The following is a 25,089-nucleotide window of genomic DNA, read 5'->3' on the forward strand; positions in this document are numbered from 1 at the left end:
TAGGGAAACCCCTCTTCAGTATCTGGCAAAGACTGGGAGCCTAGTGCACTCTACAACAGTACAATTGTATCTCCTGTCAGAAACGTGAACAGTCGCTGCCTCAACCTCCACGTGCCAGTGAACAGCAGACATTTGGAGAAGGGAGGAGATTAAAAAAAGGAACGGAACCAAATTTCCAAATATGTCCTATAAGAATTTATGGAAATAAGAGAACCTTTTCATTTTCTTTTTTTGGTTAGAAAACTAAATTTACCTTGGGAAGGGAGGGAGTTCTATGAGGAAGAAGCCAAAGCAAATTTTCTTCACAGACTTCCTTTCCCACGCAGACTCCCACGTGGCGCTTACTGTGGCCCTTAAATCTGAAAAACCAAGGCAACCATTTTCTTAGCAACCAGGGAGCCAATCAAAAACCCAACCCAAGCACCCCATCTGAAATAAAGCCATCACCATGGGTACCATCCAGCTGGTTGGCAAAAGGGAAAGTAGACTAATTTCAGGCAGCCATCTTGTTCTTGGTGAAATGTTGGGAAACTTTTATTCATTCCCTGAGTGATTCGATTTGGTCAGCAGAATTGCGTTGGGGTGTGGGATGGATGCAGTTATATCCAACCCGTGGAACCAAGACCTGGCCTCTAAGCATTATCATGCTGATGGGTTTTCAAAACTACATCTCTTAAAGAACATCCTCCTAGATCAAGGTCCTTGGGCTATTGTAATCCAAGCTGTTCTAATTCCTACTTAGCTTGAGGAGGGCTTTGTTACCCAGGGCCTCCTGCCTAGAATGTTGTGGCTGCCAGCCGAATGGCTCTCTGCCTTTATGTCTGATGGTCCTTTTTCATCTTCATTTTGTGATGACCCTAGAGGTCATCTTGGTCTGGTGATATTCCGTCCGTGTCTATCAGAGTCCCAGGATCCTGGGGAAGTGCCTCAGGGAAGGAAGAAGTCCATGGGGCTGAGCTTCAACTAGAGGAGTTCCTGGTTTATCTGTGTCATATATTGGGGGCCACATAAGATCTTGTTTGAGACCAACCAGTTCTGTTTCTAAAAGAGAAAGAAGACAAGAAAAAGGAAAGGGGAAAGAGATGGAGGAAGGAAGGACGAAAACAGAGAAGGGAATGATGAGGGTGAGAAAGGACAAAAGGGCCAGTGAGAAGGAGAAAAGAAGAGAGGGGGGACGAGAGAGAGGAAGGGAGGGAAGTGGGGAAAGGAGTGGGAATCCCATGCCCAACTCGGTCGTGAATTGTGAACTCATTGACTTGCACTTCTGCGGGAACGTAAGAGACACACTGCACATAGTAGCCCGGCGGCCAGTGCTGCTTCTTTTCTGCTGCAAAGATAATAATAATAGCAAATGCTTCTCACTGTATGCCAGGGTGTTCCAAGGCACTTTATATATATCTTAGCTCATTTAATTCAGCAGATTGAAGTAATGTACTCAGGTTCCCACAGTTAGCAGTGTCTGAGCTGGTATTTGCACCCAGGTATGTCTGGTTTCAGAGTCTATGCTTTTGATTGCTTCTCTGATAATAATTTAGTGATACAACGTATAGTGTAATACCTGCCATTTATTGAGGACTTGCCTTGTGCCAGGCACTGTGCTGCCTGCTTTACGTCCATCAAATCATGCAGTCAGTAGATGAGGATTACAGGACTCGTGTCGTCCTATAGCCTGTATAGTAAGTGTCATTTCAGATGAGGCAACAGAAGAACAGAGGAATCGGTAACTTGCCTGACATCACACGTTGTGAGTGTTGAAGCCAGTTGGACCAGGGAGTCAGACTCCAAAGGCCAAGCCCCTAACCAGAATGCTGTGCTCCCCAAATGGATGGATCACACTCTAATTTACAGCTAGATGTTGTTAACAACGAAATGACCCGGTATTTCCCATGCCTCCTCTTTGCCTTCAAGAGAAATGAAATGGAAGCGGGAGGACCGCACAGTTAGGACAGTCAGCACTCAAACCATCTTCTCGTGGTTCATAGCAGCGATTACCTTAATGACTCAGTGAGGAGGAGTAGTGGCTCTTTGAAACCCTCTTTGTTTTCTCACCGTGATCGAGGGCCGCCTTTGTTCTTTACACACTACAGAACTGGAAGAGTCTCAGAGAAAGTGCCCACCGTGCTGGTATAAATTCGCCAATACTTTCCTCATCTGGGAGTGCCACCCCTACTGGATAAAACTGAAAGAGATTGTGAACTTGATCGTTATGGACCCTTTTGTGGACTTGGCCATCACCATCTGCATTGTCCTGAATACCCTGTTTATGGCAATGGAGCATCATCCTATGACACCGCAATTTGAACACGTCTTGGCTGTAGGAAACCTGGTAAGATGGAACATTCTCTCCTGATTTTATGATCTGAACATGTTTTGCCTGTAGGACATCTTTTTCTGATACTGGAAGCTGGAGCTTAGTTGAAAAGAAAGTAATAGTTAATTGGAAGACAAATGCTTCCACATATGGCGCAGCCCCAGCCACTTCTGCTCACTGTTGTGATCCCGTGGCTGTTTCCTCTTTCTGCAGAACTTTCAAGACGTCATTTAGGAGCTGTTGGCAGAAACCCAGGCATGGTGACAGAATGGGAGGCATGGTGCAGTGGGTTGGTTTTGGCAACCTGAGCCAAGGACTTGGGGAGTTTTTTTCTCATTCCCTTTCTCACATTGCTGCCTGCAGTGTTCCAGCACACCATTTCCCCTTTCACCTTCAGTAGCAGGCGCCACAAAGTATAGGGGAGCTCTTTTGGTGCATTAAACGTAACTATAAATTTGTCTGCACTGTCATACCTTAATTATCCATATGGGGCCCATCTCGGGGAAACTTTTAATTCCAGGCTGGTTTTCCCCTCCTGCCCAACTTCTGGGCTCTAGTCCAGTTTCTACCGTTAGTTGATCTGTGCCAGATTTACTTTCATGTTAGCTTAAGTCATATATTTAACTTATTACATTATTTAGAAGATAAGAATGAGTTGGTTGTTTTTTGTTTTTTGTTTTTTGTTTTTTAATAGGTGACACAGTGTATTCTAAAGTCAAATAGTTGTGATTTGGGGATTGTCTGTTTTATTTCTTTAGTCCAAAAATCAGGAGTTGATTGAATTTTGATAGATGGGAAAGAATTAGTTGGAAAGGATCCTCTAGATCTCCTGGGCTTCATTATTCCTTAGGAGTTTCACCACAAGCAAGTCAAATCTAATTGTTGCCATTTAACTTGAGTATGATCTCTGCCTGATGTCTGTCTGTCTGTGTCTCTCTCTGTCTCTCTGTCTCTCTGTCTCTCACACACACACACACACACACACACACACACAGTTTTTACATTAAGTCCAAATAAGCTATTAAAGTGTTATAAAATCATTTTGAGTTCTGATGATGAAAACACATGTGACAAAGGAGACCCTTTATCTGGTTAGTCCTTGCAGCCCATCATGTTCCCTGGTACACATCCAAGATAATTCTGTGGTCTTTCCACTCTGCATGTCTGAGTTAGGGATCCTTGCATCAGGCTCTGCACTGGGCGTAGAGCCTGCTTAGGATTCTCTCTCTCTCCCTCTCTCTCTCTGTCCCTTCCCTGCTCGTGCTCCCTCCCTCTCTCTCTCCTCTCTCTCTCTGTCTCTCTCTCAAAATAAATAATAAAAGCAAATAAAATTTAAAAAATAAAAAAAAGTAATTCTTCATACCTCAAATAGTTACAATTTATTTTTACCCAAACCCCAAATATTGGCAGTACACTAGGTTGACATAACATGCTTGCCGACCTCTGTCACGGGCATTTCCCCCAGGCCTCTGGATGCCATTCATCCCATTGAAAGGCAGCAATGTGTCGTTGTTGATTTTCTCTTAGGAACCAGAGTTCCCACAGTATAAATATTCCATGGTCAGTTAGCCAGTGCTTACTGTTGAGCATTTCCCGTGTGTTCACCAGAACCAGTGGTGAATTCAGTCTCTATTTAGCGTGTGAAGCAGGCTGCCATTTCTATGTAGAGAAACCTTCCATGGGTTTATGCCGAGGGTAAAACGTATGTCAGGGATCGATTAGCTGCCCTCACTTAGAGTGATGTTCCCTCTGTAGATACTTAGCGCGCACTGTGAACTTTGATTTTTGCTTCGCTGGATCTCTTCAGGGAAGATTCTCTCTCAGTTTTAGAATACCGCATCTTCAATTTAGAAAAGCGGGGAACCGTGGAAAAGTACAGGGACGTAAAACCTTGCGGGCCATGCATCCATTTTGATTTCTATCACGCCATTCTGTTTTGTTATTGCTATACATTCATTGAGTCTCTTTCCCAACAGCATCTGTAATCTAAGTATTTTTCACTATTTTCAATTCTGTCTTCAGACTACATCTTCAAAGTTTTCCTTAAACTCCTTCGTTTGTAAAATTGGTAACCAGGTAGTTGCAAGGACTAATTTATTACGAGTTTAAAACCCATTACGTTAAAGTCCTCCTCTAAAATCATAATATTCAGTAAGAGTGGGGTGTTACATGGTTAGCTTAGAATGAGGGTACAGCTCTTGTCGAGACTGGCATTCATGGGATTTTACTTTCTTACCACGTGTGATGTTACTGAGTCCTGTGGGAGGCCGAAGGCACTGGGAAACACAGGGTGCTCTGAAGGGTAGAAAAGTGGGAGTCAGGTAACTCAGGGAACAAGTCGTTCTCGTACCCAGTAAGCTCTCAATCCAGTTATTACGTCATTGATTATCACATTTAAAAAATCAAAAGGAAGCACGAAACTGTCCGGCAAGGATATATTCCTTGAGGATACATTCACCCAATAGAATTTTATGCAACTTCGTAGCAACATGGACTGAGTTGTGGTAAGTGAAAAACAAGACCCAAGGTATTATGTACTCTACGATTTTGCAATTCTGTCAAAATATACACACATTGGGGAAAAAAAAAAAACACACAGAAAGGGAATACATAAAACTGATAGTTGTGTGCAAGATGGAGACTCTGGTTTTTTCCTGTATTTTGCACACTTGTGACAATGTTCTGTTGCTTTTACAATTTAAAATAAGAAACCCTGCAGCGTGTGTCTAAGTTTGATAAGACACATAATATCAAATCAGGGATACTGTATTTTTTAATATAATTATAACTCAATGATTTTTTTTTTAAGGCAAATGTCCCAAGCACAAACATTCAAAATGACTGCTGACCCTTTAGAAGGAGTCCCCTATGTGGTATTCCTATTACTTAAAATCATTTTGTTTTTTTAATGTTTATTTTTGAGAGAGAGAGAGAGACAGAGTGCGAGCGGGAGAGTGACAGAAAGAGAGGGAGACACAGAATCTGAAGCAAGCTCCAGGCTCCAAGCTGTCAGCACAGAGCCCGATGTGGGGCTTGAACTCACAAACTGCGAGATCGTGACCGGTGCTGAAGTTGGACCCTTAACTGACTGAGCCACCCAGGCACCCCTGCTTAAAATCGTTTTTTAAATGCATTCTTGTACAGTGTAATTTGGGTGGTTGTGGCAATGACGATGTAAACATTGGGACTGAGTGCTTGATTCACGAGGGAGACAAGACTATCCTTTATCGTGTGGTATAGCCCTGGGACATTGAAGGGTTGGTGTCCTCAGATGCACAATTTAGCAAGGCTGGGTCTTGAGGCTTCTTGGACATGTATTCAAAGATAATGATAAAGGCATTCTCTTTCTATTATTTCTTTTTCTTACCCCCTGCCTTCCCCCTCTTTAGGTTTTCACTGGAATTTTCACAGCGGAAATGTTCCTGAAGCTCATAGCCATGGATCCCTACTATTATTTCCAAGAAGGTTGGAACATTTTTGACGGATTTATTGTGTCCCTCAGTTTAATGGAACTGAGTCTAGCAGACGTGGAGGGGCTCTCGGTGCTGCGATCTTTCCGATTGGTATTCCATGTTTCTCCAACTTCTTTTTACATTTCCTGTCTTGTACCTACTAAAAAAATTTTGCACACGTTAGTCTGATGATTAAAAGAATCCTTAGCTATATTCCGCTCACAATTCCAGTTGGCGATTTATTGGCTTAGATACTAAAATCTTGAAAATTTTTCTGCTAAACGCCTAATATAGAAGTTAGTTTTTAATTTCAATTAACAAACAGAAATCCATTTTAGGAAGTTCCTCAGAAAATAATGGTTAATCTGACAGATGAAAAAGAAAGACTCTCAAGGACTATTCTGAAGTCTAAGTTGGATTTGGTAATAAATCTGTTTCTTCGTCTGAACTCTCCCCGAAATGGCAAGGATTTCTCCTTGTTCAGAGATGTGTCTCATTTCTTCTATCATGGTGACCCCTTCCAGAAAATGAGAATGAAATAATAATTTTTAAAACTATATTGAAATTAATGGTTGAACATTCAGGTTTTTTCCTTAACACTAGCTGAGAAGGATTCTGTAATATATTTGAAGAAGTTAATGTTAAAATTACTAAAATGACTCTGACAGAATAGTTAATGATGTCCTCGAAAGAGCTTCCCATAAACATAGGCATAAGTGATGTCCTGATTAAGTCCCTTAAGAAGCTGAGTTACTTTGAGGGTATCCCACTCAAACAAAGCATCAGAACTGGGTGGGGGGCTTAGGTTTTTCTCTTCCCATTGGAAAAAATTACCTAAGCACCTGTAACTGAAAGGATTTCAGGTTTTTTCATCAGGATACTCAGCATATTTAAGAAGGAAGTTGGAATAAAATGGAACTATTTATAAAACAGGTCTCACTCAGTCCAGGTCACACATAGCATCTGCCCGGTTTCTGGAACCTCTGCTTACTAGTCTTTGGTTAGGATCCAGCCCACAGTAGACTTTTTGAAAATAGTTCTTATTATCTGGAATATGAGATGACGGAATAAGAGTTAGAAGCCACCTTAGCACTAATATTCCTAATAATTAAAAAGCCAGTCAGAAAGGGAAGAAATGTGAATGACCCAGATAGTCACACAGAGAAACACCTGGTAGCTCTTGAGCTCTCAGATAAGACTCAAGCTTTGAAAGGAAAAAAAAAAAAAATGTTCCAATCAGCACAGTTGCCTTCTACCAGAATTCCTCTTATCTCATGTGTTAGTCATTAACTCATGATGTCTGGAAATGATCTCATTATTATCATTTCATTCATGGCCTTTCTTCATTATACTTCTCAGACTATTAGCTAAGACTTGTAAATCATTCCTTATAAAACACAGAAACTTCATGATTGCAGATAACAAAAGTTCTGTCCTCTGAATTAATATCATTAGAGTCCGTTCTCATAAGATGTTTGATATATGTGGAACTGCCCCTACTCGGGTGTTGTGCTTTTCCTCCAAATTATTCCAAGTATATCACAAAGTTTCATATCAGCCATTGGTTATTTGTTATTTTTTGGCAGACAAAAAGAGAGATTTTAGAATTTTTAAATACGTGCTTTTTAAAAAGAGACAGATGACTTATTTCCACTGTGCCTACTATTTTGATCTTTTGCTTCACTAAAAATCACATTTTCCTTGATATGTTCCTTGAGAAGTCAAGGCAAAATCAGTAGGAAAAGGATATGTTCATGTATGGGTTTTTTAAAAGTGGACTGACCCAGGGACCAACACAGGGGGCTAGAGGCAGTATTCTTGGTTCCTAGCTCTAAATCTTTCACTTACTCTGAAGTTCATCCGTTTTCCCCATCTATGCCTCATGTTCTCCCACTGTAGTCTAAAACAGAAAGTCCTGGGAACTTCCCAAGGGTGCTCAATAAATTGAAGCTGATCTTACTGACGTTATATGTTCTTATTTTAGCCATGTGGTAAGAAAATGGATTCAGTATCATCTGATTTTTGTTTGGGTTCTTTCCCCCTTAGCTCCGAGTGTTCAAACTGGCCAAATCCTGGCCCACCCTGAACATGCTGATCAAGATCATTGGAAATTCAGTGGGTGCCCTGGGCAACCTGACCCTGGTGCTGGCCATCATTGTCTTCATCTTCGCCGTGGTGGGGATGCAACTGTTTGGAAAGAGCTACAAAGAGTGTGTCTGCAAGATCAACCAGGACTGTCAGCTCCCTCGCTGGCACATGAATGACTTTTTCCATTCCTTCCTCATTGTCTTTCGAGTGTTGTGCGGGGAGTGGATCGAGACCATGTGGGACTGCATGGAAGTGGCAGGCCAGGCCATGTGCCTGATTGTCTTCATGATGGTCATGGTTATTGGCAACTTGGTGGTTAGTACTAACTTGTAGAATTTTTCGTTTTTTGCCCCGAGCATCTTACGCCAGTGGGCTTGGTCCTACTACATTCCATATCTGTGCTAGTTTTTATTCTTTCTTGGCCCAAGAACCCTAAGGTGCAAATGAAGGAAAGGAGACTGCTCCTGAGTCATAAGCCCCACAACCTGTCAACCCTTTTTCATAGTTGTGGAAACCAAACTCAGCAAAGTTAGGTGACTTTTCCAAAGTCACACAACTGGTAAATGTCAGGGCTTGTATTAGATCCTAGACTACAAAGTCTTTGCTCTTTCTACTACAAAAGTTTCCCTCACTTAAATTAGAATTTCTCAGCTTGACACTGTTGACACTTTGGGTTAGATCATTCTTTGTTGTGGGATTGTCCCATAGATTGTCGATGTTTAGCAGCATCCCTGACCTCTACCTTCCACCGGCCCGTAGCGCCCCACAGCCTAAGCGGTGACAACCAAAAATGTCTCCAGACATTGCCAGCTGTCCCCTTGGAGGCAAAATTACCCTCCCCTGTGAACCACTGATCTAAAACAACTGAGGGTTTTATCTCACTTGTATAAATGGCAAGTCACGTTTTTGCCTTATTCTGATCTGATCTGTCTGCTGTCTTGTTGCTGTCTGTATATAGAGTATTCACCAACAGAGATTTTGACACCATCTTTCTCCAAGAATGATCTGAGGACTAGCCGCAGTGAGATCACTTTAGAGTATGTTAGAAATGCAGACGCTTAGGCCCCACCCCAGAACTACTGAATCAGAATCTGCATTTCTAACACGTGATTTCCCCAGGTGATTCACCTGCTCACTAAAGTTTAAGAAGTACTGATCTTGCAGATCAGGCCCAATCCCACTCGCGAGTATAGAGCGAGAGGGACCGAAAGAAGGCAGACCCGGATGATCCCCCGTCGGCTCATCCAGAGCAGCTCTCCCTTCTTATGCCACAGAGAAGCGTGCCAGTAGAGGCTTCCTGCTCAGCAGCCTCTGAACCAGCCGTGCCACCCTATTCCTTCCTATGACATGTGACAGCGGACACCATGGTGTGTCTGTAATCCCTCCCTTTCCTCACTCCCGACCACCTTTCCCTCATTCCTGCTCCCTCTGGCCTTCCCACTCCTTCAGTGAACTCAGCTGTTGCCTCCTGATCCATAGTGGAATCCACATTTGTCAGTGCTGACCTCGCTGCCCTTTCTCCCTCCTCCTATTCTCAGTTGTCTCAACACCATCTCCCCGTGACTCTCTACAGATACCTGAGCACATGACCAAATCCAGTATTATTTCTGCTTCTGATGACACCTTTCCAGGTTCCCCTTTGCTCAGGCCTTCTGCCCACCTAGTCTCTAGGAATCTATAACTGTAAGTCTCTTCTGACTCTCTTCTCTCCCTTCCCAGTAATTATCTGATGCCTTTCATACATCTCTCTTCCTGGTATTTCCAAGATCTGACCCATCCTTTCCATTCCATTCCTGTAGCCCGTTCAATATTTCTAAAAGTCTGAAGATCACAGCCACCCAGGTTTCACTCATTAAAAAAGACTTGAGTCCCAGGCCCTACACCAGATCTCCTGAATCAGAATCTTTCAGGCGAGGCCAAGGAAATATGTATTTTTTCATGCATCCCACCCCAGGAGATTTTCATGCGTGCTAAGGTTTGAGATTACGATAGCCTAATCCAGACCCTTATTAACTCATACAAGTGACACTGTAACGCCTGGTCCATCCCCACCCCCACTCCCATATGTTGCTGGTAGGAATGGTTTGCTCAGATTTCTGTCATTTTTATTCCTTTACTCAAAGACCAGTAGGGGATCCAGTTAAATAAAATTCAGATCCCTCAGGCTGGCCTTCAAAGCCCCCTCCAAATCACCCCCATTTTACCAACCATATTCCTTTGTAATTCTACAAATGGCCCAAATAATTTGCATACATATAATTCATTTATTGTTTCCATCCCTCCCACTCTACACGTATTGTCATCTCCACCTAAAATGTATGCCTTACTCTTCTTCAGAAGTATGACAGAGTAAGGGCCAAGTCTAAATCAAGAAGTGAACACCTCTCCCAATATTTAAAGTAAGTCTTAATAAAAATAAATTAATTAATCTTAATATCCAGTGTGGTAAAATAGGATATTCAAACATAAATAAAAGCTTGCATCTGAGGGCTGGGCACTTAGATATCCAACAGAATGCAGAAGTCACCATCACTGTCTTATTAAAGTATTTTATTTTGATAAATGTTAGGAAACTAAGCTAGGCTCTCCAAACCTAGCTGTTTTTCTAATGTGGGTTCTGCAGGTGAATACATAGCACCTGTGCCCTCCTTGATCCTCCCAATAAGCCATGTCCATTTTTTTTCTTCTGTTTGGGGGAATTTTCTTCCAAAATGGGTACAGCTTTTGCTTTTTCTGATTATAAGAAAAGTCTTATATTTGGGGGTACATAGGTATGTATGTAAAACTATAAAAGAACCAAGAGAAGAGGTGCTAAACTTGCATTACAATCAAAACGAAACAAACTGCCCACTTGGTGGAAAAGAGTATGGAGGGTCCTCAAAAAATTAAAAATAGATCTACCATATGATCCAGTAGTTCTACTGCTGGGTATTTACCCAAAGAAAACAAAAACACTAATTAGAAAAGATACCTTCACCCCTATGTTTATTGCAGCATTATTTACAATAGTCAAGATACAGAAATAACCCAAGTATCCATCCATAGATGAATGGATAAAGATGTTGTATTTGTATACAATGGAATATTACTCAGCCGTAAAAAGAGAATGAAATCTTGCCATTTGCAACAACATGGATGGAGCCAGAGAGGATTATGCTAAACGAAACAAGTCAGAGAAAGATAAATACCATTTAATTTCACTCATAGGTGGAATTTAAGAGACAAAACAAATGAACAGACGAGAAAACACAACAGGCTCTTAAATAGAGACAACTATTGCCGGCAGGGAGGTGGGGGGAATGGGTGAAATAAAGAGGATTGAGGGTACGCTTATTGTGATGAGCACTGAGTAACGTGTAGAATTGTTGAATAGTACACCTGCAACTAATATAATACTATGTTAATTACACTTCAGTAAAAAAACTTTTTTAAATGCCCACTTAGTTGACATGAGCGTTTAAAACAGTAAGTGGGTCAAACTGAACACAACAGAAACTCTTTGTGCCTGTCACATGAGTCTGTGGGCTTCCAGTCTGTAATCCTAGTCTAGTAGATAACTTTACCTAATACCATCTGCATTCACTCTCCTTTTCCCTAATGCCACTGGTACAGGTGCTGAACCTGTTTCTGGCCTTGCTCCTGAGCTCCTTCAGCGCAGACAATCTGGCAGCCACAGACGACGACGGGGAAATGAACAACCTACAGATCTCAGTAATCCGGATCAAGAAGGGTGTGGCTTGGGCCAAACTCAAAGTGCACGCCTTCATGCAGGCCCACTTTAAGCAGCGTGAGGCCGATGAAGTGAAGCCCCTGGACGAGCTGTATGAAAAGAAGGCCAACTGCATCGCCAACCACACCGGTGCAGACATCCACCGGAATGGTGACTTCCAGAAGAATGGCAATGGCACAACCAGTGGCATTGGCAGCAGCGTGGAGAAGTATATCATTGACGAGGACCACATGTCCTTCATCAACAATCCCAACTTGACCGTGCGGGTGCCCATTGCTGTGGGCGAGTCTGATTTTGAGAACCTCAACACAGAGGATGTGAGCAGCGAGTCGGATCCTGAAGGCAGCAAAGATGTAAGGTCCCAGCCTAAAACCCAACCTTGACTCCGTGTGAGAACCAGCAGGGTTCTGTCAGCTCCCAGGACTGGCTCGGATGTGGGCTTGGGAGAGAGATTGTGGAATGGCCAAGTAGGTTTGAGAACCAACCCTAATGCCCAGTGTCATTCGAGTCCTTCCCTAAGTGACCTAGGTCCCTGAGATGCTCCTAGATCTGTCTCCATTGCTGCTGGATCATCTCGGTCAGTGGCTGGAGCAAACCCTGGAGGACGTCCCTGCCATTAATCTGAGCTGTAGCACTGAGACCAACCAATAGTCACATTTTGTTGAGGGCAGATCACTGTAATTTGTGAGCGGCTTTAATGTTCTACCCAATCCTGACAGAAGTTTTGAGGGCCATCTGGTAATTGTGTGCCCCCCGTGAGCGGGATGATGCAGAGTCTGTAGTAAGAATTGGGAAGAATTCCAGCTGGTTCAGTCTGGAGCAGTCAGTGTGGAGTGGAAGCATTGCTGCAGCGTTCTCCAGCTCTCTTTCCTTTGCAAATCTAGAAACTGGATGATACCAGCTCCTCTGAAGGAAGCACCATCGATATCAAACCTGAAGTAGAAGAAGTCCCAGTGGAACAGCCCGAGGAATACTTGGATCCAGACGCCTGCTTCACAGAAGGTGAAAGGGGGCAAGGGCAGCAGTGGGCATGTGGCACTTCGTGCTGGTCCCAGATTTCTGCCAGGGTCGGTGGTTGGGTAAGGGTGGGGACTCTGTGGCCATTTTCAAGAACTTTGTTCCCCGCTTCATCATCTTGAGGGAAGTTGAGATTGTTTCCCTTGATTCTTACCTATTCTCAAGTTTCTTTTCTCAAGCACTGAATTGTCCATTTTCTCTCGGCACCAGCCCAAAAACTTCCATTAGAAAGGTATGTTCCGTCACGGCTGTGCGTGCCTCCTGATTCCCCTTTTCTCCTCCTTCCCACTGCTTCTTTATAGGACATCTTCCCAACTCCAGAGGGCCCTGCCCTGCTAGCCTTGCGGCATAGCCCCAGCCCTGCCACCCTCCATGTCTGAATCAGACATTCTGGTTCAGCCCCAGTACTCCTAGCTGTGTGGTAGGGGCCTGGGAGACCGAGCAGGGGGGCAGGTCTGGGCGGGGCTCGTTCCCACGGTCTGACCCACCTCTCCCGCTGGTGACAGGTTGCGTCCAACGATTCAAATGCTGCCAGGTCAACATCGAAGAGGGGCTGGGCAAGTCTTGGTGGATCCTGCGGAAAACCTGCTTTCTCATTGTGGAGCACAACTGGTTTGAGACCTTCATCATCTTCATGATTCTGCTCAGCAGTGGTGCCCTGGTGAGTCCAGGGGGGAAGGCAGGGAGGGACGGGCTGGGGAAGGCTTCGTAGGGACTAGCGGACCAGACCGAAAGGGGCCCAGGCCCGGTTCCTCTGGGAGCACCGACAGCTGTGGCCCCAAGGATAAGGGTCTGCCAGAGTGCTTTGGGCTGGTGTTTTGAGCCGTTGGGATTAGAATTCACTTGTCCACGTCTTCATCTTCTTTACACTCCGCACGATCCCTCTCACATCTAAGACCCCCTCTCTATCAGGATGAGAGCACAAACTGCCAAGTATCTTCACTGCTTCGTTTGCCCCATTCTGAGCGGCTTCCTAAAATTGAACTTCCCCTTTTCACCTTACACCCCAACTGTCTTGTTCTTGACTTTCCAGTCGCCCGTCTTCCCTCACACCCAGCTGGATCTGGAGAACCCTGGCATTAGCAAATACCTGAAGGAGCCAGGTCTCTGGTATAAAGGATATTTATATTCCCGTCGCTGTAAGTGCTCATCATTAATCCGGGACACACACAGGTTCCTCCCCTGCTGGAACTAATTATCTTGGCCTTTGCTTTCATTTTAGCTGGATTATAACTGTGGAGACCTGGACAGGGTCCGGTGTGAGAGAGCCATTTCCCAGTTGGGTAGATTTGAGGACAGTAAGGACTTAGAGACGCTACACATTTTCCTTCTTTGAGTTAAGGGAAAGCTGAAAAATATAGAACTTTGAAGTGCTTTGAAAGAAGGCAGGCACAGGGCACCTGGGTGGCTCAGTCAGTTAAGCATCCAACTTCGGCTCAGGTCATGATCTCACGGTTCGTGAGTTCGAGCCCCGCGTCAGGCCCTGTGCTGCCAGTGCAGAGCCTGCTTGAGATTCTCTCTCCCTCGCTCTCTGCCCCTCCCCCTACCTCTCTTTCTCTCTCTCAAAATAAACTGGAAGAAAAAAAAAAAAAACATAGCAAAGTGAAGCCACAGCTAAAATGTCTGAGAAAAGACAAGAATGGGGTTAAAGTGGGACTTCAGAGGGAGGGCCTAGAGCCTCCAGTGACAGGAAGGTCAGTCTTGTACATCTCTCGTGTACTGGGTGACAGAACGGATCTCTGCACAGGGAGGTGAGGGGGACGTTGACACGGAAGCCTTTGAGGTTTTCATAGAGCAGACGGGGTCTATTTGTACCCAGACCCTGAAAAGGACTTTGGGCCCCTGACCACTGCCCCCACTGCCCCGTAAAGAAACTGGAATATCTGATGTCCTTGTGCCTCCATGTTAGAAATGTATCTGCAGGCAGCCCGATTCTGTCCTTCCTTCCAGAACTGTCTGGAGCAGGACCTCCCGTTGCACGACACGGGACTTTTGTGCCACTTGTAGCTTTCTCTCGTGCTTCAGGACTCCCTCTTCCCCCTCTCCGCAGCCCACCACCCCACTCGTGGGAATGCTCATACCTTCATGTCAGGGAATTCCCTCGTTCAGGGACTCCAGGGAGAAAGATTTTCTTCGCCTGGGCGTCTCCCAGCCCTGTGACCTTCCCCCTGTATCGGTGGCATCCAGGGCTGAAAGGAGAAAAGATTTTGTCATACAGACAGAGAGAGCATTGGCAAGGACACAGAGAAGCCAGAACCCGCATACGCTGCCCAAGGAAACCTAGAACGGCGCGGCCACTCTGGAAAGCTGGTTGGCAGTCCCTCAAAACCTGACACCTCCGGTCCCCTGTCAGCCGGAAGTTCCACACCTGGGCCTTGTACCCTAGAGAAACGAAGACAGGGCCACATAAAAACTTAACGCATGCACGTTCACAGCAGCACAACGCACAATAGCCAGAAAGCAGACACATGGCGTCCCTCGGTGATGGTAGACAAAGCACGATAGAGCCACACCATGGGGTATTCTCCATCCACGACAAGAATTGCAGTCGTGACGCCTGCTGCAGCGCGGAGGACCTTGGAGGCCGCTGCGCGTGGCGTAAGAAGCCTGTCACCAGGGCCACATATCGTATGACTCCGTCCATGTGAAGTGTCTGGAATGGGCAGATCTGAAGAGAGAAGGTAGCCTAGTGGCTGCTTGGACTAGCGGGAGACAGGGAGGCTAGAAGGTGGCAGCGGGAGGGTGTGGGGTTTCTTTTAAGAAGCCCCGTGGGGCCGGGCAGTGGGGCGAGAGAGACAGGAAGGCGATGATGAGGACGACAGGCCAGCCTCAGGCGGAGGAGCTGCCGGGGCAGTGGGGGGGACTTCCGGTGTCATGTGCAGCCTTCAGGCACGTCAGGCAGCTGCTGCTTCTCTTTCAGGCCTTCGAGGACATCTACATTGAGCAGAGAAAGACCATCCGTACCATCCTGGAGTATGCCGACAAAGTCTTCACCTACATCTTCATCCTGGAGATGTTGCTCAAGTGGACGGCCTACGGCTTCGTCAAGTTCTTCACCAACGCCTGGTGCTGGCTGGACTTCCTCATCGTGGCTGTACGTGTCCTGCTTTCTACTTCCCACCCCTCCCAGCAGGAAAACAAAAACAGGGATGCTCCTCCCTCCAATGGCCACGGTTGCCTGGGGACGTAGATGTCGGACAGGAGGTAGACGTAGGTTTGGGTACAGTTCCTTTCAGGGCACTCAGATCTTAACTTTGGGAGAGGGAGCGCTGAAGCCCCTACGTTTGCTCCAGGGACTAACCACCCAGCTCTTTGCTCCGGTGGTTTGGCTTCAGAGGGTCAGAGATTAGGAATGGGGGGAGGAATCACTGGTGTCCGCGCCCCTTGCTGTTAGGCCGGGAACAGGAAGGTTCTTGCCCCACACCAGCAGGATGTCCTCTTTCTGGTGCAGGAGAGGGGTGAGGATGAGGCGGGTGCTGCTGGGGTACAGGTCGGCGGGGTCGGGGGGAGGATCTCGGCAGGCTCTCCCACTCACCATTCCTATGGACGCTCCCGTCAACTCAAGGCTTGTACCAGACTCCTCTGAACCAGTCAGTCTATCCAGAAGAGACAGAGTTCACACCAGAATACCCCGCCCTCTTCCCACACGTTGCCATTTCCACAGTGGTGCTCAAACTTAAAAGAATCCTTTTTTCCTCCAGGTTCCAAGACCGTCTCTCCAAGGCTTGGTGGCCTCTGATCATCTGCAAGGCTTGGTGCCCATTACCTCCTGTGTTGTTTTTCAGGGTGGGAGCTGCATCATCTGTAACTATTTCTCACCCCCTCCTCCCCAGCCCTTGTTCCTTGTTGGCGCTTCTAACCATGATAAATGCTTCTTATTCTGTGTAATCACTGAAGCTCTTTTCTTCTAGCCAATCAGCATTTGAAAGAAAGGGTGAATGGGAATTTCAGGACCAGGGCCTATGGAGAATTCACTTCCTGCTGAGGGCTAAGTGCCAAGAAAGTGGAGTGTTTGGAGGCTGGCTTGGCACATTTAGAATATAGGTTTTCTCAGCTGTCTAGTAAACTACCTGTAGAGTGGCTCTGGGATCCACAATAGAGCAGCATGGAAGTCTCTCTCTCAGAAAGCAGGAGCCCAGCACTCAGCACTAGAGATCCCTGCTCTATAAACGCATTCCTGTTCCCACACGGTGTCTGCAGCTTCCATGGTTAAGGACTCCTTCCAGGAGCTGTCACTCTGCTCCCATTTGCATTCCCTTTTCAGAAATCAAACCTTTGGGAAGATGCCCAAATGAGGTGAGGAAGTCACCCTCTGCCCTTGAAGGCAGCCAAGCGGGTACTGCCCCGGAGGGTGCCAACATGAGACCCCTTCCAATGGAAGGGTTCTTCCCCCCACAGACAGAAAGCTTAGGTTCTAAGAATTAAGGAAGGGGCTTGAGATACGGCCCAGAGAACTAAAGTGACACTGGGCCAGCTCTCTTTCCACAGAACAGGACCACTTGGAGTCGGGTGGGACACCTGTGGGAGTCCTAGAAAGCCCCTTATCTTCTGGGCCTTCCAAGAATTCAGATAGATAAACCACTACCACACTTCCAATAGCCCTCAGGAAGCTGTGATTTAGAACAGATCTTCCCCACCACGACCTTTACCTCTTGCCTCTGCCCCAACCTGAGCTACTGATTCTCTTCTCTCTGGGGTGCACAACCCCAGAAGCCAAGGCTATTGATCAGGTGTCCCGCTTTCCTCTGGAACCCAAATAAGCTGGTAAAAGCATTGATGGTCCTGCACATCACCATTTATTTAGTAAGCACTCTTTTTTTTAATGTTTATTTATTTTAGAGAGAGTGAGAGACAGAGCGTGAATAGGGAAGGGGCAGAGAGAGAGGGAGACACAGAATGGGAAGCAGGCTCCAGGCGCCGAGCTGTCAGCACAGAGCCGGACGCGGGTCTCGAACTCACGAACCGTGAGATCATGACCTGAGTCGAAGTCGGATGCTCAACCAACTGAGCCACCCAGGCGCCCCTCCACTTAAAAAAAAATTTTTTTTTAATATTTATTGATTTTATAGAGAGTGAGAGAGCACACTTTTATCACTTTTTATACTGGGTGGCAGAGAAATGGACAGACATGTAGCCAATTGACAGCAGTCCATAAACTACCCAGCTTTAGGGAGTTGCCGGATTCTTACATTGCCCTGAGACCTGACAGCGGTTCCTGAGAACATCTCTGTACAAATGTAAGCCAAATACCATTCGCTGTGTAGAGTTGTCCCAGAAGCCAGAGTGGGTCACGAGGGGCAGGCAGGCATGGCCCCCGCCTCTCAGGCGCTCACACCAGCTCGCAGGACCACTCTGGCCTCATTCCAGGCTTATGGGAATCCAGCATTCTGAGAACAAGGCTCTCTCAGGACCCTCCCACCTACTGACTTCTCTTGGGCAGGACGGCGCATTTAGTACCAAACGTTTATTGAGCACACACAACGTGCAAAGCCTCCCGCCAGGTACTGTGGAGGATACAGAGAGCAGAAGATATGACTACTTCTCTCTAAGGGCCTGAAAACACAAATAACCACGCACGAAGCCACATGTGCTGAGTGGGAGCAGCCCCAGTCCATACTGTGGCTGCCCTGTTTGCCACTCCTGAGTTCGACTTGGAAATGCACAATGAGGCCCAGAGGACACCTGCACAGCTGGAACGATCAGGGTTTTTGCTGTCTAATGCTGTGGCATTCTAGAACATCCAGCAGACATAAATTTTAGGTCCTACTCTAGCACCATCTATGAGAGACTCTCTTCCTCCCATGTCATCCCCCAATGACTAGATGTCCGAATCTGTTACTCAACACTATGTCTGTGTCCCTAATGGAGTCTCATTCCTCTGTGTTGCTCCTTAAACCTGCTAAGAGTACTTTTTAGAATCACAGGGATAATCCGGACAACTTTCAAGGTTAATTCTCTTTGGTTATAAGCCATGTGAGTTCCCAAACAGAGATAGTATTTTATTTTGCTCAGGTCCTTGGCTGCACTGGAGATCTTGTCTGGTAGAAGAATTTTGTCATCTTTCCCCCAGGGAAATTTGCCACATCATATCCGGAGGCTAGCCAGCATATCAGTTCCAGGGATGGGAACTTTCAGAGACCACTCGTCCTGAATTCAGACTATTACAAACCTTCTCCGTTTGAAAATGTCCACATCATTTGGAAAAAGTCACCCAGTGTCCCCTTTTTTTCCATTCCTGCAGCCACCCTGAATTTCGACTTCCCCTCAACTCCTTTCTTTTTTGCAGGTTTGATTCTTTCCTCAAAGTATACTTTCAGCAATGATCTGATTACCTCCAGTGAGAGTTGAACATGGGGACTCGAAGGATTGTCAGAGCACCCTCAGCAGCTAAGGAATAGTCCAGATAGGACCCTTGCTGACCCTGCCTTGGGAGATCTTAGCTAGATTAATCAGTTGAGCAGCACATCATCTCAGCACTGTTTGGAGCCAACCTCCAGACTGGCATCTGTACCTCCATCCTTCTCCCCACCTCAGGCCTCTTTGTTATCAGAGTAACCACCCCCTTGAAGAGCCGGGGTCTTCCTGCCGTGTGTGGGGCCCAACGCCCCTCAAACCTCAGTGTTTTGCACTCTTTATGTGGCATAGTTTCTCAGGATGAGGTCGACTCGGGTATTTTGAACTCAAGACACTTGGCCGGGATGGGATAGCTCACCTTCAGATGTACCTGTTAAGGGCTAAGAATCTGGTGATTTTAGATTGTTTGGGGTTAAGAGTCGGCTGCACCTGGCAATAATTGGCAAAAGATACCTCCATGTAGATTCTTAGTGATAATGATAAATGGAGGCAAAATGATTGTTTGGTGCTACTGTGTTCTAGATAAAGCTTTTGAGGCCCTTGCTTTAGACAGAAATTGAACTGCGAACCATGTACGCTTCAAAGAACATGAGGAAGTAGCCTTTAATAGTACCCAGATTTGCTTTGGGTACTGCCCAGGGCTCCAGGGAAGATCCCTACACTGATGAATTATGAGTCTGTGCATAGATAAAGGGCCACACCCCTTTTTAAAAACAAATCTTTGAGCCTGCTCACCCTTTCCCTCCCTAGGTCACTGACGTCCTACTTCTGCCTCCTGCCAGTCCTGCTGCTTAATTATAAAGAAAGGAGGAAGGGAGGGAGGGAGGGAGGGAGGGAGGGAGGAAGGAAGGAAGGAAGGAAGGAAGGAAGGAAGGAAGGAAGGAAGGAAGGAAGGAAGGAAGGAAGGAAGGAATTATTTTTAAAAGGGTTCTGTACAGTTCCGAGATCCAGAATGAAAGCCCTTGGCTAGAGAGAAAAATCAACAACCGAAACCCAGTTATCATTTGTTTCCATTTTTCTCCTCTAACTCTGCTTTCACGTACCAATTTAGGCTGAGCAGGGTTGTAACCACCATTTCCCAGGAGAGGGAACTTAAGAATGATGGATGGGAACATCTGAACCTATCCTAGAATTGGGTGGTGCAGGACAAGGAAAAGACTATTCCAAGAAATGCAGAGGCCAGACGTTTTAGGATTTGATCAGCTAAAGGTAGCTTCCTTTGGTGGGAGGTTGAGTCAGGCCTCCCAGTTCAGGCCTAGGCAGCCCTAGTATGCTTGGCATCCAGTGTTCCGGGACCACGTGCTAACAGCTCTGAGCTCCCTGGTAGAACACGGTGAGTGTGTCTCTGGAAGAGCAGGAGGGCATTTGACCGTCACGACTGCAGGCCTGGAGACCTGCAGACTTCTCCCCAGCCCGGCAATTTAGTCAACTCCATATTATTCAGATTCCAACAGTCCTCTCTTGAGATAACTTCATTTTACCTGCCAGGGGGAGGGGTGACCTCTCTGTGGAGGAAGGGGCTCTGGCCTGGGAAGCAGGAGAGTGGGTCCCTCCCTGTTCCTGGCTCCAGAACTGCCCATGTGACACTAGTGTATGGGTCTCAATTTCCTCACCCGTAAATGTTTTAAATTCTTCCAAGAATCCTACCAGCCATTTTTCTAATGATGAGAGCAGAAGATTGTCCTGGAAAGGACAGACCCGAGGCCAGTTCCTTTGGAGCTGTTCTGGAGAGAAAGAATGGGGATCACAAGGAAAAGCATGGGTTCAGTTTTCAGACCGCCAGCCTCCCCACCCCCTGCCCAAGTCCTCACGGCCGCAAAGGAGTCATGGTTGTAGTTCAAAGACGGAGGGATTATGATAGTTGAAAGTGAGAGAGAAAAAAATTGCTTAAGTGAGTTCTCGTGGGGCCAAAACTCTGTCTAGAAATCGCTTCCTTTGGTTCTTTTCGTCCCGGGAACTGCCAAGCCAGCCGTGGCGCTTACTGGACATGTTTCCTTTGTTGATGTGGTAACTCGTCACGTTCTCCAGCAAATGGTTTCTCGCCAACCAGCAGCAAGAGAGCTTGTCCCTGTTGGAAATCCGCGGTGAATGAGCTGAGGCGGGGGCAGCTTGTGTGGAGTGTGTGTATTTATCTGTATTCTTTTCCATAGGTACCATTAAGTTTGTCTGGCTTAATTTAATGGCAACTTCTGGGAGCTGCAGAGGCTGTAAAGGGCGAGGGTAAGGTTTTTGTCATCTGTTCAGGCTCCTCTCCTTCCAATGGAACGTCCTCATTCCCCCTCTCCCTTCAGCCTCCTCCCTTTGCCAACCTGTATGTATGTTCTACTGCCTCCTCTCGAGTTTCTCTTCCCCTTGTGTTTTTTCTTCTGCCTCTCAACCTCCTTTCCTTTCAGGTCGTTTGAGTCCAAGTTGAAGTAGGCAGCTGGTGTTACCCACTCTCTCTACCTGGGGCGGGGGGGCCCAATCTGTGTAATCAGTGCTAGGGGCTTTATTCTAACACTCTGGAACCTCTTTTCTTTTTTTCTTTTTTTTTTTTTTCCTTTGTTTTGTTTTGTTTCCTTTTTTGTTTTTTGTTTTTCTCTTCTGTTTCCGTGTAGGTCTCTTTAGTCAGCCTTATAGCTAATGCCCTGGGCTACTCGGAACTAGGTGCCATAAAGTCCCTTAGGACCCTAAGAGCTTTGAGACCCTTAAGAGCCTTATCACGATTTGAAGGGATGAGGGTAAGAAACTAAGAGCAGCTGATCCTTCTGCATGCTGATGGAAACTGTTTACGCATGCTAGAACTGATCACATGGTGGGAAGATCATTCAGACACGAACTGTGATGCAGCTGCTGATTTGATCCTCCACTCTCTCCCCGCACCTGCCCTGTGCGAGGGGGTCGCATCAAGCTGCCTCATCACATTAATATGGGCCCCACCCCAACAACGTGCCATTGCAGAACATGTTAACGCTGGCTGTTCTCACTCGGCCTGGCTTACCTGTAGCACTCGGGGCGGCTTTCTGGGCTGTTGGTTTTAATAGGGAGAATCACCAGGTGCAAAGAAGGGGAATTGTAACCCACAGACCCACTGAAAAGCAGAGGCTGCAGGCAGGGTGAGTGCCATGTAGGGGCATCAGCCAGGTGGGGACTGTGGCCTTGCAGTCGCTGAGAAAGCATCTGAGAAGGGGCTGGAAGGCATGACGGCAGGCCTGGAATTGGGAATGGAGCGGAATTTGGCATAGCCCTGGGAAAAGAAATGCTTTTCTTTCTATTCTGATTCCTCTTATTGCACCTTGTTGTTCTCAGCCCAGTCCCATAAGGACTGGCAGCCTCTGTCTGATAGCAAAGCTTTCCTCCTCACCCCCCCACCCCTCTGTCCACGCTCTGTGGTCCCCTATCCTGACACAGTCAAAAGGACAATCAGGTACGACACCAGATGACCATCAGCTAGTTCTCCTGAAATTTCTGCTATTCCTGCTTTGGTGATACTCCACCCGAATCCCAACAGGGCAAGGTGCTGTCACCCTGCCAACTTAGGAACGAGGCTCCCTCTTGCTGTCTCTCTTGGTTCAGAAACACTGTGCGTGCGTGTGCATGCGCACACGCACGCACACCTTAAAAAGTCAACTTCCTAAAATCAAGTGGGCAACTGGCTTTTGGTGGTGATAGTTGTCCTGTGGTAATCAGAGAGGTCTGTTATACTTAACGAGACCAAGAAAACTCGTTTCGATTCAGATGTTGAATACATGCAGGAGAGCAAACCAGAGGATGTGTTTTTAAATGACGGAATCTCAAAATGTAGGAATAAAAATTAAATGGTTCCCGTGGTCCCCAGGGAGCAAGGCTAATTGGAGAAACTAGGTACCAGGACAGTGCTCCTCATCTGTGATCCCTGGCCACCGTTCCACAGAGCCACCCACGGTCGTCCAGGAAGGTGGAAATTTTGCTGCGATTTGGGGGTTTTATTCTGTTTGTTCAGTCAAATGCTTCTCACAACAAATTGTGTTTCTTCGGTAGCACAGTCACAGTGTGCTTTACTGGGTATAAGCTTTCTGCAGCCCGCCTGAAAGCATCCGCAGGGAGGTCAGTTCCACAGCCACACAGACTTACTTTAACTTAAAAAAACAAACCAGAGTTTGGGAGTGTCTTTCTCCCACCGATAAGAGAGATTTCAGAATGTGTGCAGTAAGGTCTTTGTTATGTTCAGGCCAGGTTTAGGGAGAGAGAGTATAGTTCAAAGTGTCCAAGTCTTCAGACATAGGATTGCAGTGCTCTCCCCTCCTCCCCTGCCTTCCCACTTTTTTCAGAAAGGGCTGGTTACATTTTTTAAATAAGTCCCATCAGTTTCGTTAGAGTGTTGATAATCTGTTTCGGTGACCGGGATACTGAGGACCTGAAGAAGGCTGTTTGTTGCAGACAGTACTTGCCCCATGGCAGCCGAGCCCAGTAGCCTGTGCCCCTCCACAGCCCCCAGCAGTGATCCTGGGCCTCCTAAAACCAGACCGGTAATACCTGAAGGAAGCCCAAGAAAAAAAGTCCCCAACTGACCCTTGCTACTTTCTCCATCTGGATGCTCATCACTGCCAGTCCTAGCCCATGGCAGAAGTAGTCCGCGTTGACCAGCTGGTGCCAGTGTGCTCAGGAGGAATTTATTCCAATAATCTGGTCGAGGGAGCCCTTTTGCTGGCCACACCTCTTCCCTCTAGCCCCTCCCCCTTCCCTGGACTCACAGTTTTTATTCCTTCCAAACTTTCGGTTGCCAACCTTCAAGTCGTTTAGCAACCCAGAGGTCCAGAAGCGGTGATCAGAAGAGCAGAAAGTTTTCTTTGAAAAAGCATTTGAGAGTGCAACCTCTACCTCAAGGTTTTTTCGAGTAAGATAATTTGAGCAAAGACCAGTTTGAACCCAAAGCCAGGGTTTCCAACAATGAGTGTTCAGTAAGGGCAGTTCTGGTACAGGATCGTCATTTGGTTTGGTTGACCCCGGTCAGCCTCCAGCACTGTCCACCTCTGGTTGGGTGGCGGAGAGGGCTCGGGATCCCATCCTGCCCTGCAGTTTCCCGGCCCTTCTGCAGAAGAGTAACTGCAAGAAGAAAAGATTGAATCTGCCTGAGCTTATAGTAAGTGTCCCAGCGATAAACAGAGTTAGGTGTATACGTTTTATATGAAAGTTACTTTTCTATGGGGCCGTATGTTTTCCATTCTTCGGTGTGGGTTCTTCCGTACCAACACTGAGAGATTATCCTTAGAAAGTAAGAAATCTTAAATAAGAAATCTTCTCAAACCAAATACCATCAATGCAGGTGGGCTCCACTGTCACTGTGCTGCTCCAATGATCGGCTCAGACCTTCCTTTGGGAGGAAACATACAGCCCTAGCCTGTCCTGGGACAGTCTTTCCTCTCTCCTTCCTCAAACCAAACACCAGAAAATTGAAGCACTCGTGCTATTGGCAAAGGAATACTTAATGTAGTTCTTTGCTTTTCTCTCCTCCATAGTAATCTCCATTTAAAGACTGTGCTGTGCTGCTAAATTTTTGAGGGTACATAATGCTATGAAACATGCATGCATTTTTGTTGATTGTCAGTACATAGTTGTCCATTAAAGCCATGTTCCCTCTGCCAGATATTAAAAGCCGTTTGACAGATTTTTATAGTATTTAATGAACAACAGTGTTCTAGGCATTATGAGAAGACACCAATGCTGTAAGAATTAGTATCCGTAGGAATTTTTTTCGTCAGTCGAGTGAGATTTGAATCAATCATTAAGTATAAATTTCCATTGGAAAAAATAACTCTGCAGATTGCTAGAACCAAGCTTTGAGTAATGTTTCTGTACCTAGTTTTTAACAATGAAGTCCGTCATAATTAAAAGCAATGTAGAATAACGTGGGAGTTATTAAGGACCCATTTATGAAGTGACTGCCCATGGAAACTTGAATTGTCATTTACATTTACCTATAGTGTGAGAGTTCAAGAAAGCGTGGTTTCTTGCCCTTTGGTTGCTGAGAATATCAGCACAAGGACAATTTTATGTGGAGCACAGTTCACCAGTTCCCACTACTAGCTAATGTCTACAGCCAGGAAGAATTATTAGTAAATTTCATCAACTGTTTACTATTCAATTCCTACAACTAATCTAAGAAGTTTTTCTTTGTT

The 25,089-nt window shown here is 46.2% G+C and overlaps 1 protein-coding gene across 5 annotated transcripts in view; it reads left to right on the forward strand.

The window, feature by feature from the left end:
• The window catches only part of SCN8A (sodium voltage-gated channel alpha subunit 8), a 175,590-nt gene that overhangs the window by 131,332 nt on the left and 19,169 nt on the right, over nt 1-25,089 (forward strand). For 3 of the 5 annotated variants that reach the window (XM_053226263.1, XM_053226262.1, XM_053226261.1), the window contains exons 14-21: nt 2,088-2,326; nt 5,701-5,874; nt 7,810-8,166; nt 11,464-11,934; nt 12,466-12,583; nt 13,105-13,259; nt 15,519-15,692; nt 21,550-21,672. In XM_053226263.1, the coding sequence (XP_053082238.1) occupies nt 2,088-2,326; nt 5,701-5,874; nt 7,810-8,166; nt 11,464-11,934; nt 12,466-12,583; nt 13,105-13,259; nt 15,519-15,692; nt 21,550-21,672 (1,811 nt within the window). The remainder of the gene's footprint in view (nt 1-2,087; nt 2,327-5,700; nt 5,875-7,809; nt 8,167-11,463; nt 11,935-12,465; nt 12,584-13,104; nt 13,260-15,518; nt 15,693-21,549; nt 21,673-25,089) is intronic. The other 2 variants (XM_053226265.1, XM_053226264.1) reach the window with 1 other exon arrangement.

This window comes from Acinonyx jubatus, chromosome B4, assembly GCF_027475565.1.
Source record: "Acinonyx jubatus isolate Ajub_Pintada_27869175 chromosome B4, VMU_Ajub_asm_v1.0, whole genome shotgun sequence".
Taxonomy (NCBI): domain Eukaryota; kingdom Metazoa; phylum Chordata; class Mammalia; order Carnivora; family Felidae; genus Acinonyx; species Acinonyx jubatus.